General features: G+C 37.9%; 1 protein-coding gene across 1 annotated transcript in view; it reads left to right on the top strand.

Annotated features, from left to right (window-relative positions):
* LOC121955554 (centromere-associated protein E-like) overlaps positions 1–13,885 on the top strand; it is a 37,980-nt gene that overhangs the window by 16,020 nt on the left and 8,075 nt on the right. The window contains 16 exon segments of the mRNA XM_042503567.1: positions 731–892; positions 1,003–1,224; positions 3,773–3,790; positions 4,632–4,847; positions 7,395–7,475; positions 7,703–7,786; positions 9,401–9,517; positions 10,059–10,292; positions 11,723–11,806; positions 12,020–12,136; positions 12,344–12,544; positions 12,546–12,566; positions 12,662–12,757; positions 13,251–13,331; positions 13,717–13,815; positions 13,817–13,843. Of these exon segments, the coding sequence (XP_042359501.1) occupies positions 731–892; positions 1,003–1,224; positions 3,773–3,790; positions 4,632–4,847; positions 7,395–7,475; positions 7,703–7,786; positions 9,401–9,517; positions 10,059–10,292; positions 11,723–11,806; positions 12,020–12,136; positions 12,344–12,544; positions 12,546–12,566; positions 12,662–12,757; positions 13,251–13,331; positions 13,717–13,815; positions 13,817–13,843 (1,860 nt within the window).

Here is a 13,885-nt window from a genome sequence, read left to right as displayed (position 1 = left end):
AATATTTTCATTTTTATTGTAAATGCCTTTCAGTTACAAATATCGGTCTCATTAACTACAAAAAATTGGTATCGGTATCGACCCTGAAAATCCAGTATCAGTTAGTCTTTAGAAGCAGTGTTGTAGCACAATTTTTAGCTCTGGAAAAATACACACGTAATCTCTATTTTTTTTATACATTATTCTCCTATGTTCCATTTGTTTTTTGGTTGTTGTTTTTTTTTTTTTTTGTTCGTCCAACCCACAGTTATAGAACTTAAGATATTCAATTCAATGTTTATAAGCAGTGTCGGTGCACAATTTGCAGCTTTGGTGAAATATAAAGATGATTTCCTTTTTTTAAAAATCTTTTTAAATCTTTTGTTTGTTTATTTCTTTTTTGGTCCAATTCCCACTTATAAAATGTATATATTCAATTTAGTGTTTTACATGATGAAAGAAGTCAGTAGATTCCAACATTTTAGAATCTCAAACCAGATTAATTTTTTAAAAATATTTTTTGCTTAAAAATTAACCACAATAATGAATTGATTATGAAAATGGTTGCTGATCAATTATCTTTTAATGGATTAATGGATATAATCTTTGCAGCTGTAGTAATGACACAGCCCATGTCTTCCCTGGTTGTTGATGGGAGATGCTGATCATGCTCTCCTGTTTAGTGATTATTTCAACAACCAAAAAAAAAAGATCTTCACCTTTCCACTCACATGGTGTTTGTGTCTTTCAGATGATCGAGAACCAGGAGGAGCTGAGGGAGTCTCAGGAGAAGATCAGAGCTCTGAAAGATGAGCTCAACGTGCTGAGGAGTCAAAAGGCCGAGCTGGAGGGCAAAGCCAGCAGTGAGAGAGATGCAGAGATCGCCCTCCAGCTGCAAGAGCTCCAGAATCAGGCACGACTATAAATTAATACACACATCCAAGCTTCTTTAAATACAGACATTATTTTCATGTCAGTCTCAATATTTGAAATGACAATCATTCCTCCATTCTCTCATCACAGCTCCAGAGGCTGACTGAGGAGCTGGAGAGTGTGCGAGCAGAGAGAGACAGTCTGCTGTGTGAGAGGACGTCCAGCTCTCAGACTCACAGTGAGGAGATGGAGAAGCTGCAGTGCAGAGTGACGTCTCTCAGTGAGGACAGAGATCAGCTGCAGGAGACACTGGAGGGACTGAGACAAGAGAAGCAGCAGCTCAGAGCTGAACTGGAGGACAGGGTGGAGATGGTTTGTTGACAATACTTGTACATTGTTTCATATCTTTTGAATCACATGCTACCTAAAAAGGGAAATAGAAAAAGTGATGTTTTTTTTAAATCTCTTGCAGATTGCACAAATCCAAAGTAGGTTTAACCAGCCAGAGACACTGTCCTCAGAGCAGCAACCACATAATGAGGAAGTAACCAACCTTCAGCAAGAGGTAACAGCAGTTAATTAAGTTTTATGTTTTATCATTTTCTTGTTGTCAACAAATCCAATGAAAAAACCTAAACCAACAATTAATGTTTCCTTCTATCAAAGCCTGACATATCTTCTTCCTCACCAAACTTTTTAGAATCCATCACTGAGTCACACTAGGCAGGTTTCAATTAACCCTCAAATGGCGCAAATCGAAATTGCGAAATATAAAAAATATGACTAATGGAAACACGTCAGTAAAAAAAAAACTATTTATCACAAAAAAGTTTTTACACTCGCATGAGGTGGTATTTCAGGTGATTTGAAAGAACGGTATTTCACAAAACTGCAATGGAAATACTTTTGCTTTTCTAGGTCAAATGATGCTATGGCTATGTGCTTGTTGGTAGGAACTGGCTCCCTCACGATGCAGCAGGAGCTACAAGAGGTGTTATTGAATCACATAACTCTTCAAAAGTTGTGCGAATCATCCCAAAGTTTTGAATCCATGATTCCTGTGTGAAATTCTGGACGATCACCTCCCAGAAATCCCTCATATGTGGTCACTCCCCCATATCAGGGGCCCGCCTTTCCATTATCACTCACATAACATGCAGTGTGGTGGCTGCAATAGAAATAAAGCTGCTAATGTTTTGAGCATCTATCACCATGCTTCTTGTAATGTTATCGCCAGAGAAGTTGCAGAGCATCACTCAGTGGAAACGCAGTCATCTAGCAATCGTGTTTTATCCACATTTCAAAAGTATTGCTCAAGTTTTGTGCAAATCTGTAATGAAAACCTGCGTACTGTTGCTGTGTGGTGATGTGTTCCTTTATTACCATGAACACACACTGATGTTTTTTTTTTACTCAGTCTCACATACAGCACTGTGCTGCCCCAGATACTCACTAGAGCACTGAATGTGCAGAAATCTGCCACTGAAAATAGTCCCCAGCAAGGCACTATTTCATCCTGTCTGAATGATGCCAGTCTTATCCTTCAAAACTCTTGATTAAAAATCCTTGAATTATGGCATATGGTCATTTTTCTTTTGCAGATAAATCAGCTCCAGGCTGCTTTACAGGCCGTCAGTGAGCAGAAGAGTCAGCTGGAAGTCAATCTGCAGTGTAATGTGGAGATGGTGAGCAGAAGTTGTTTTGTGGTCGAACTCGGAGCTTAGGTTTTGGGGTCTAAAGGAGCTCTACTAAAATTTAATTGCAGTTTCAATGTCTTTATCTGTCACAGAGAGATGAGGAAACACAAATATATCCCATCAAATGTTGAGACAAAGCATTTTATTTTGAAATATTTGCAGGACCGTACTTTTGACAATGCAAGCGCTTGCAGGACTTCATAAATAAGCAGAATTTGTGCTTATAAATGTGGAAATACAAAACTCATAGCAGCAGGTAGCCCTGGAGAAGCATTGCAGCAACAACACTGTCAGTGTGAACACCATGAGCATGCAGCATGCTGCAGTTCGGCGATGTTGCCATCACACGCTGCTCACGCAGTCAGCATATTCCAGGCGGAAAAGTGCTAACACTGTTAACAATAGCAACAGAGTTGACAATGTTAACCAGTTAGTGGGCACTACATTACCTGCTGTATCTGTGAGGCAGACAGTGGCAGCAATTTGCTAGCCAATAGTGCAAGTGCAGCCAGACTGCCTTATCACAACAAAAAAAAACAGAAGCTCGAATTACAACACACACAGGCGGACCATGACTTCATTCTCTGCTATAACTCCACTCTGTCTTTATATAGCAGGTGCCTCTTTGCTGCTATGTTCATGCACTGTGTCCTGTACAGAATCCTCAAGTGTGATCACACTGCCAGTGGTTTCAAAGAGCTTTTACTCACACATTTTTATATAGTTTCTCTCTGTTACAGATGAATGAAAATGAGCATTTTTTTCTCTTTCCAGGCTGCAGAGACTCAGAGTCTTCTGCATTCACTTCAACAGCAGCTCCAAGAGCAGAATGAAAGAAACATTGACCTGGAAAGACTCAACCAAGAGAGAAAAGCTCAGCTAGAACAACAGGTTTGTTCCTTGCAACATGATTCATTAAAACTGCGTGTTTAGTGTCTTTCTTGTAGATGCACTTTGTCCCCTTTGATGCTTCTTTGAATTAAAAAGTGTTTTCTTATTTCTAGGTTGCGGAGACTCAGTGTCTCCTGCATTCTCTTGAAGAGGAACTCCAGGAGCAGAAACAAAATAACTCAGATCATCTGAAACTCTGTGAGCAGAAAGAATCGGACTTAGAACAACAGGTGAGTTAAGATGTTAATGAAGGATATTTTATAAACTCGGCCTTTACTGTCAGTGTTCTCACTGCTTTCTGACATGTAAACAAACCAAGACTAATGGAGAAGGTTCAGAGTGAGAAACTGGTGAAATACATCAATAATATCCTGGGTTTTTTGTTTTTTTATTTTCTGTGATCTTTTAAAAACTGTCTTCTGTGTTTGTATTGTGTTACAAATATTTGACGGATAAATAATGGGCTTCTATCTGCTTCAACAGATAGCACAGCTGAATGTGTCTCTGCAGACTGTGACTGAGCAGAAGAGGCAGCTGGAATATGATCTGCAGCAGAACATGAACACGGTGAGGCAGTTGAGCTTCATGAAGGAGTCCAGTGTTGCTGCAATCGCACAGATTTTTCTCTAATATTCCTGCTCCTGATGACACTTTTGCATATGTAGTTGATATAATTTAAATTTTGTTCAGGCTTCTACAACACGAGAACTCCTGAAGTCAGTGGAAGAGGAGCTGAGTGAGCAGAAACAGATGAACTCTGATCTGGAGAAACTGTGTCAGGAGAAGGATTCCTCTTTAGAGCAACAGGTTAGTGCAGGGACACTCAACTTGCTTTGCTTGGGGGGCCGCTTTTGCAAAATGACAGGAGGCCAGGGGCCATTGTAGGACACTTCTAGGATTTTATGACGTTTCTAGGAGTGTAGTTCATTAGGGGCTTAGCTAGGACCTTTGTCAGAGGGTGTGTTTTATGTGATCTGCAATGTATTTTTACTGAAAGTACAAAAACATTTCCTGGTGTGAATCACTCCATTTTTGTTATGAATAAGAAAGTGATTGGGGGGTACCACTCTTCACCCTATCAGGGGCTGTAAGTTTAGTATCACTGGGTTAGTATCAATAAATCATTCTGTTATAATTACCAAGAATTTGCTTCTATAAATCTTTTGAACTGTCCTCTTCCTCACAGATGAGGATCTGACAGAGACACTGCAGAGTGTTGAAGCAGAGAGAGACAGTCTGCTGTGTGAGAGGACGTCCGGCTCTCAGACTCACAGTGAGGAGATGGAGAAGCTGCAGCTCAGAGTGACGTCTCTCAGTGAGGACAAAGATCAGCTGCAGGAGACACTGGAGGGACTGAGACAGGAGAAGCAGCAGCTCAGAGCACAACTGGAGGACAGGATGGAGATGGTAAAAACTTTGGCTAAATTTTCTTAAATTGAGACTGCAGTATATGCCAGGCACTCACTGAAAACTGCTCATCTTTCTAGGGGAAAAACTAAACTTAAAAATAATTTTAATAGGCTCTTATCACAGTTCCACATAGTGCAGTATTTGTTTTTTCAACAAAGTAAACAAACCAAAATGTTTTCTTAGAAATTGCTCTCAAATCCACTCAGTGAAGCACAAAGAGAAAGTGTGTTGATATTATTACAATTCCACTTCAAAGTAGTGTATAGCTAAACTGTAACATTCCCAGTCACAACAATTAAAATTCAGTCACAGTTCTACTTATTACAGCATCTAGTAAAACTAGTTCACTAAAAATTAACAAAAAAATAAATTCCGCTTGAAGTAGTTTGACAGCTTAAGACAATCATGAAAAAAAGAAGTTTCTTCTTCTTATTGGAGTAACAAACAGGATTACAATAAAACCTCAACATCTACTGCAGATTGTGTTCTCAGTTTATGACACTGACGAGAGGACGAGGATCGGGCGGGGCCGCGTGCTTACAAAATCTGATCCTTCAGATCCAATCGGGACAACCCTTTTTTTTTTAAAACTTGTTTTTATTTGACAAAAAGAGCAATTCACAGATATTTGTAAATGTAACATTTTACATTTTACATTTTATTTATTTTTATTTTTTCCCCTTCCAACCCCCTCATCCCCATCCATCCCCACCCTGCTGTCTACATAAGACACAAATTAAAAATTAAATGAATAAATAAATAAGTAAATAAAAAATAATAATAATAATAAATAAATAAATAATAAATTTAAAAAAAAAAACATATATACATATATATACATACACACACACACATATACATACATATATACATATGTACACATATACACACATAAAAATTTTTTTAAAAAAAATAAAAAAAGAAATGGAGTGGATATCTCGACAATGAGTATTTGCCTACTGACTACTAAGGTTTGTGGGGGGCCCCTCAGTTTACAGGGGAGTACAGGCAAAGGTGCACATAATTCCGACAGTTTAATTTTCAATCTTGTGGGAGGACTTCAAGACCCTCAAAATAGGTTAATAAAGGCCCCCACGTGTCATAGAACTTTTGGATCGACCCTCGAATACTATATTTTATCTTCTCTAATTTAAGGAAAAAAGTCAAGTCTTTCAGCCATGAGGAGGCTTTGGGTGCACATGCTGATTTCCACTCCAACAGGATTCTTCTCCGGGCGAGGAGAGTTGAAAAAGCAAGCATGTTCTTAATTTTATTTGTCAGTGATGAACCCTCTCCTGGGACTCCAAAAATAGCCAGTACAGCACTAGGTTGAATATCTTTGCCAAAAGCTTCAGATAGAGTTCGAAATATCATAGTCCAAAAATTAAGCAATTTATTACATGACCAAAACATGTGAGCAAGATCAGCCTTAGTTATATGACAACGTTCACATGTTTCACTGACATTAGAATAGATCCTAGAGAGTCTGGCTCTGCTATAGTGGATCCGATGGAGAACCTTAAACTGAATTAAGCCAAGACGGGCACATGAGGTTGACCCATTTACTCTATATAGTGCATCGTCCCAGGTATCATCAGAAATGCTCGTTCCAAGCTCTTCTGCCCAGTCTGCCCTAATCTTATCAAGTGTCACTTTATTGAATGACACAATACTATTATAAATTTTTGATATGAGGCTCCTACGGTGCGTGGGGACCTGAAGAATGATGTCTATTCCTTTTTTTGGAGGTAGGTTTGGAAAACACGGGCTAATGGTACGAACAAAATGACGGATCTGAAGATAACGGAAAAGATTAGAGCGCTGTAGATTGAACTTGGTGGAGAGAGCGTTGAATGTAGCAAAGGTTCCATCTATGTAGAGATCAGTGAACTGACTTAGGCCCGCCCTCTGCCACTGGGCAAAAACAGGGTCTGACTTGGCTGGAAGAAAGGCATGATTATTGCAGATGGGGCTATAAAGGGAGAAGTCTGTCAGTTTAAAATTCTGTCGAAATTGTGACCAAATTTTTAATGTGGAAATTACAATAGGGCATGAGGAGTATTGTTTAGGAGAAAGGGGGAGCTCGGAAGTCACCAATACCAATCGGGACAACCCTAACTGAAACGAGACTAGTTTCTCAGAACCACGTTGACAATTCCATAGAATTGTTGTAGCTAATTAAGATGCTTTAGTCGTTACAGCAACATAACGGGATTAAATTTTCACCTGAGGTTGTCTCATCTGTTTACTTTTCATGCTTCTTATTATGCATATTCTTTAGATTAGGTGAACTGAATTTTATGCAAAATCTGCATACACAAACAAACAAAAAAAAAAACAGTTCAACAAGTGGCTTCACCAGATTTGTAGATGTCCATTCTGCTCCAGAGCTGTGGGGCCAGTTATGAAGAAGCACAACAGGATGAGAGCAGAAGATTACGTTAATGTCAAACTCACCAATAATGCTCCCATTTGTTCTCTCTTTTCCCATTTCCAGTCCAGCCTGGTCTTACTGTTCTCTCCTGTGTTGTGTGTGTTGTTCAGATGCAGTGTGAGTTCCAGCAGCAGCTCGGCTCTGAGCCTCAGTCACTGAGAGAAGAACAGGAGGCTGACAGACTTCTGCAGGTTAGATTGTGACATTTTTCTTTCATAAATTTCATTTGTCCCCAAACATTGGTGAGACTCTTAATCAAAACAAGAAACAACTTGCTGCACCAAACTCCATACTACAAACTGTACTTTGGAGCTTAATGATATTCAGTTCATGGATGCAGGTATTTTCAGATGCAGATGAAAGCTTTGTGAGAAAATGCTGAGTAATGCTGAAAATGTTTCCCTGCATTGTGCTTCAGATCCAACAGCTTGAGGAGCAGCTGGAGAAAAGTAAGGAGGAGGTGAACCAGCTGAAGTCTGACCTTCAAGAAAATGTAGAGCTGGTGAGTTCTTTTCTTTTTTTATATAAGCAGTGTTAATGCACAAATTGTAGCTTTGGTGAAAAAAACAGTTTTCTGCACATTTCTCTGCTATGTTCCGTTTTTGTTTGTTTGTTTTGTCTGGGTTTTTTTTTTTTCAACTCAGTTATAAAACTTAAGATATTCAATTTAATGTTTACAAGTGGTGATGACGCACAATTTATAGCTTTGGTCAAATACACTGATAATGTCAAAAAAAAATTTGTATGTTTCTCTCCAAAAATCTGTATTTTTTGTATTGATTTATTAAAAAACTTTTTTTCTTTTTTCTTTTGTTCCACTCACAGTTATAATACTTAAGTGCTGTGCATGATGAAGAAAAATAGCAAATTCCCACATGTGAGAATCTGGAACCAGATGCATTTTTGAAATTTTTTCTTTAAAAAAAACTTTGATAATGAACTGATTTGCAAAATAGTTGCTAATAAATGGATTTATGGACTAATCTGTGCAGCTGTAGTAATGACACAGCCCAAGAATCCCCTGGATGCTGATGGCAGACTGTTGACCCTGCTGTTATACGCTCCCAGTAGATCTTCACCTTTCCACTCACATGGTGTTTGTGTCTTTCAGATGATCGAGAACCAGGAGGAGCTGAGGGAGTCTCAGGAGAAGATCAGAGCTCTGAAAGATGAGCTCAACGTGCTAAGGAGTCAAAAGGCCGAGCTGAAGGGCAAAGCCAGCAGTGAGAGAGATGCAGAGATCGCCCTCCAGCTGCAAGAGCTCCAGAATCAGGCACGACTATAAATTGATACACACATCCAAGCTTCTTTAAATACAGACATCTTTTTCATGTCAGTCTCAGTATTTGAAATGACAATCATTCCTCCATTCTCTCTCTCACAGCTCCAGAGTGGCAGAGGCTGACTGAGGAGCTGGAGAGTGTGCGAGCAGAGAGAGACAGTCTGCTGTGTGAGAGGACGTCCAGCACTCAGACTCACAGTGAGGAGATGGAGAAGCTGCAGTGCAGAGTGACGTCTCTCAGTGAGGACAGAGATCAGCTGCAGGAGACACTGGAGGGACTGAGACAGGAGAAGCAGCAGCTCAGAGCTGAACTGGAGAGCAGGATGGAGACGATCCAGACTGAGGTTTGAGAACTTTATTTCCATACAATAGCATCTATTGCAGGGATGCACAATAGCAGCTGTTATCAGAAATAGTGTAGAAAATGGTTTAAATCTGCACCTCGAGCTTTAAAACCTGGTTTGACATCTTTTTTGTGCTGACCTTTAGACGCCTTTCACAAGCTATTTAAACTTTGAGCATATTGGTTTGATTTCTCTCAAAAACATGGGGAGAATGCATGGGCAACTTTCAAGAAATTTCCCACAAAATGTAAGAATTACTAAAAGATGACAAGAAAATAAAATGACTTTTTTAAGTAAAATGTGCAGAAAACTATAGTTCTAGTCGTTATTATCATCTTTAAAATTATGTTACAGAAAAAAAAAAATTTTTCTGCATTTTGTTCAAGTCCTTTTCCTGTTTGTTTGAGTATCTTCCCCCTCTTTTTGGCTTATGTTCAGTCTGATGAGACATTTGTTTATATGGTTGACTAAAGTTAACATTTTGTTTCAGGCTTCTACAACACGAGAACTCCTGAAGTCAGTGGAAGAGGAGCTGAGTGAGCAGAAACAGATGAACTCTGATCTGGAGAAACTGTGTCAGGAGAAGGATTCCTCTTTAGAGCAACAGGTTAGTGTCGAATACATCACTTTGTTATAATTACCAAGAATTTGCTTTAATGCGTCTTTCCAACAGCTGCCTGAAAATTCTTTTGTTACATTTTTAAGGGGGTGGCAATTATTACAAAATTATCAAAAAACTTAAAAAATATGTCGAGAAAACTATATTTATAATCATTATTATTATATATTTAAACTTATGTCATAGAAAAGCTATATTATTTTTTAGTTTTTTACTTCTCTTTTTGTTTATTTGCCCTAAAAATAGACTAAAATAAAAAATAAAAACTACAGAAAAAATATCCATAAAACTATATTTATAATCAGTATTGCTATATGTTTACATTTATGTTATAAGAAAAAAAATGCATTTTTTAATGTAATTTTCTTTTTACTTTAATTGACTTTTTACTATTGTTTTGCTCTTTTTACGCCATGTGTCAAATTGCTCACTGCCTTCTTCCTTTGATAGAAATCAAACCAATATGCTCAGGCTTCAAAGGGTTAAAGAGACACTTGAATGATCCTTCTAACTGTCCTCTTTCTCACAGATGAGGACTCTGACAGAGACACTGCAGAGTGTTGAAGCAGAGAGAGACAGTCTGCTGTGTGAGAGGACAGCTGACGCTCAGACTCACAGTGAGGAGATGGAGAAGCTGCAGTGCAGAGTGACGTCTCTCAGTGAGGACAGAGATCAGCTGCAGGAGACACTGGAGGGACTGAGACAGGAGAAGCTGCAGCTCAGAGCTGAACTGGAGGACAGGATGGAGACAATGCAGACTGAGGTTTGTGACAAGTTGCGCTCTCCTCTATTTCCACCACAGTTAGTCAGGTCATTTTGAGATGAGATTTGAATTGTTAAAACATATATCAGCCAGTGTTGTCATCCAGTGTAGCTCTGATACAGTACAATGATGCAGCTAAAGGTTCAAGTGACAAAATGAAAGTCAACTGTGGGAGCTTTTAGACTATTAGCGAATTTGTTTGATTTCTTTCAGAAAAGATTGGGAGAAGCAACTTAAAAAGACATTGCCCAAAAATTAATTTTTAAAATTAAATCAAAAAGTTACAAGATAATTGCCTTAAAATAAGCAACAAAAAGAGTATGAAAGAAATAACAAAACAGTAAATTACCTAATATACCCTATATATATATATATATATATATATATATATATATATATATATATATATATATATATATATATATATATATATATATATATATATATTATGAATTTTATTATTTTCTTCCTGTAACATAATTTTAAATTAAAAAAAAAGTTAATCATAAATTTGATTTTCTGGACATTTTTCGTTTAAAAAAAAAAAAACCAAAACATTATTGCCAAGTTTGTCATTGATTTTTCCCCATTTTTTTGAAAGAAATCAACAGCTTACAAATTATGAGTTACAAGAAAATTACTGCAAATTTACCAAAAAAAGAAAAGAAAAGGGGAAACAGGTGAATTGAAAAAACAGGGTTAAAAAAAAGAAACTAAAAAATAGATTAAATGATTAATGATAATATTAATAATTATTATAAATATACTTTTCTTGACATTTTTTCTTATTTTTGCATTTAATAATTTCCCCCTCTATCACACTCTTTCTGTTTTTAGAAACCAATGTCAAGTCATTTTCCCCTTTCCTAATTTCTGGCGCTCTCTGGGACATCTCGTACCATATCTGCATAGTTCCTTTTTAGACTTTTTTTTCTCAAAGGAAATCCAAAAACAATTTTCTCAAGTTTCAAAGGACTCAAACAGCTTGTGAAGGGCATCTGAACATAGCACAGGAAAACTAATTTCCATCCAGGTTTCAAAGGGTTAAAATCATCAATGTTTAGGGGGCAGCAATTATATCATGAGTTAAAGTTTTAACATTTGCAGGAAGAGAGAAGGATTCAGTGTATCATAATCTTTATACGTTTATTTTTACACTGTAAAATGTGTTGTTCCTACAAATCTTGGTCACAAGTCTTTACGGCCAAAATCACACATGATAAGATGTGTGTTTTGGCTCCATGCAGCAGTGGTGCATCAGGTTTTAACTTCAGTAAGACACATTTTGGGCACATTCTGGTGAAATACACTGATAATTTTCATTATTCTTTACTTTTCCTTCCCATGTTTTGTTAAAAACTGTCTTCTGTGTTTGTATTGTGCTACAAATATTTGACGGATAAATAATGGGCTTCTATCTGCTTCAACAGATAGCACAGCTGAATGTGTCTCTGCAGACTGTGACTGAGCAGAAGAGGCAGCTGGAATATGATCTGCAGCAGAACATGAACACGGTGAGTTAACTGGCCTTCATGAGGTAGTCCAATGTAGGTGCAATCATACTTTTTTCAGTTTTTTACCTACTGAGTTTTGATAATTATTTATTTTGTGCATTTCTTTTACTTAATATTTACATTTTTAGTACATTCCCCTGTTTTTCACAATTGTTTCTGCTCCTGATGACACTTTGGCATATGTAGTTGATATAATTTAACATTTTGTTTCAGGCTTCTACAACACGAGAACTCCTGAAGTCAGTGGAAGAGGAGCTGAGTGAGCAGAAACAGATGAAGTCTGATCTGGAGAAACTGTGTCAGGAGAAGGATTCCTCTTTAGAGCAACAGGTTAGTGTCGAATACATCACTTCACAATTATGGAAAAAAAAATGTGATAGTTTATAATTTTGTTACAGGGAAACATATATATATATATATATATATATATATATATATATATATATATATATATATATATATATATATATATATACACATATAAAACAGGTTAAAGAGACACTTGAATGATTCTTCTAACTGTCCTCTTCCTCACAGATGAGGACTCTGACAGAGACACTGCAGAGCGTTGAAGCAGAGAGAGACAGTCTGCTGTGTGAGAGGACGTCCGGCTCTCAGACTCACAGTGAGGAGATGGAGAAGCTGCAGTGCAGAGTGACGTCTCTCAGTGAGGACAAAGATCAGCTGCAGGAGACACTGGAGGGACTGAGACAAGAGAAGCTGCAGCTCAGAGCTGAAACTGGAGGACAGAATGGAAAAGGTACATTTGCGTTACTATAAAGTCACTGGTCATCTAAGAACAGCTTCAAAGACACTTGTGTGATTTCAGTTACTTATGTTCTACTTTAATTGTAGATCTCAGACTTCCAGAAGAAGTTAAGTGAGCAGGAACAGTTGAACTCACAGCAGCAGGCTGAGGAAGGAGAACGAGACACCAAGCTGCAACAAAGAGTAGGTCCACATCTACTGCCACAGCTAAATGTTTTGGATAAAAAGATTTGTGCATTTTCACAAATAAAAAAGAAAAAAGAGGAAATGACCTGAAAAAAGGTGCTTAAAATATAATCCTGTCAAATAATTTAAATTCTAATATTTAGTTATGTTAAATATAAATATAATTTAGTTTTCGAGACTTCACTCGCTTTAAAAAAAAAAAAACCAAATCACCAATTTCTTTCAAATTGCGGGACATTTTCTTGCCGAGTTGCTCATTGCATTTGTCCCCCATGTTTTCAAAAGACATTCACCAAATTTTCTCAGAGTTCAAAGCGTTAAGAGATGAGGCTGAGGAGGTGACAGCAGCTCTCTGCTAAGGCTACCCTAACACTTTCAGAAACCATCCGTAGATGTTTTAGTTTCAGAAAGCGCCCCCCCATCTGTTAACGTGAGTGGTTTCTGTGATGCCTGTTTGAAGTGACCTTACTGCCTCTGTTGTTGCCCTCAGGTGCAGCAGCTTGTGGAGCAGCTTCAGATGTACAGAGAGAGACAGAGTCACGCTGAAGCTGAAGCTGAAGCCTCACAGCAGGTTTGTTCATCATTTTTTATCAGTTTACTTGTTCAGACACCTCCCACAAGCATTTAAAGCTTTGACTCTGAGCAAAATGGTTTGATTTTAGCATAAAAGTTCCTGCAAATTAAAAGAAATTCTTAAAAGGTGACGAGAAAGTTATTATGGGGCCGTTTGGTAGTAGCATAACACCTTTTCTTCCTTTTTCTCCCACTCTTTCATACAGCTAGCAGTTTCACCACAGCATTCAGAACGAGTTTGAGGTTCTGCACAGATGTCTGAAAAGGCAGACTGTAATCTTGATATAGCTTGAAGTGGAGAAGAGCCATGTGTATATAAGATTGTGTCACCTGCATGAAAATTAAATATTATAAGTTTTAATGTTTTTCCCTCTTTCTGGCAGTTGCTCGACGAAGCGAACAAAACCGTCTCAGCTCTGAAAGAGCAGCTGAGCAGTTTGGATCAGAGCGGCAGTGGAGTCAAGGTAACGGTGTCGTCACGGCTTGGAGGATTCGACGGGGCAGCTTCAGGTAAGAACACCTACTCATTTCATCAATCAGCAGCTGAATGTC

The sequence above is a fragment of the Plectropomus leopardus genome, chromosome 16 (genome assembly GCF_008729295.1).
Source record: "Plectropomus leopardus isolate mb chromosome 16, YSFRI_Pleo_2.0, whole genome shotgun sequence".
NCBI classification, from domain to species: Eukaryota; Metazoa; Chordata; class Actinopteri; order Perciformes; family Serranidae; genus Plectropomus; species Plectropomus leopardus.
Note: the sequence above shows the minus strand (reverse complement) of the source record. Positions and strands in the feature narration are given on the sequence as shown.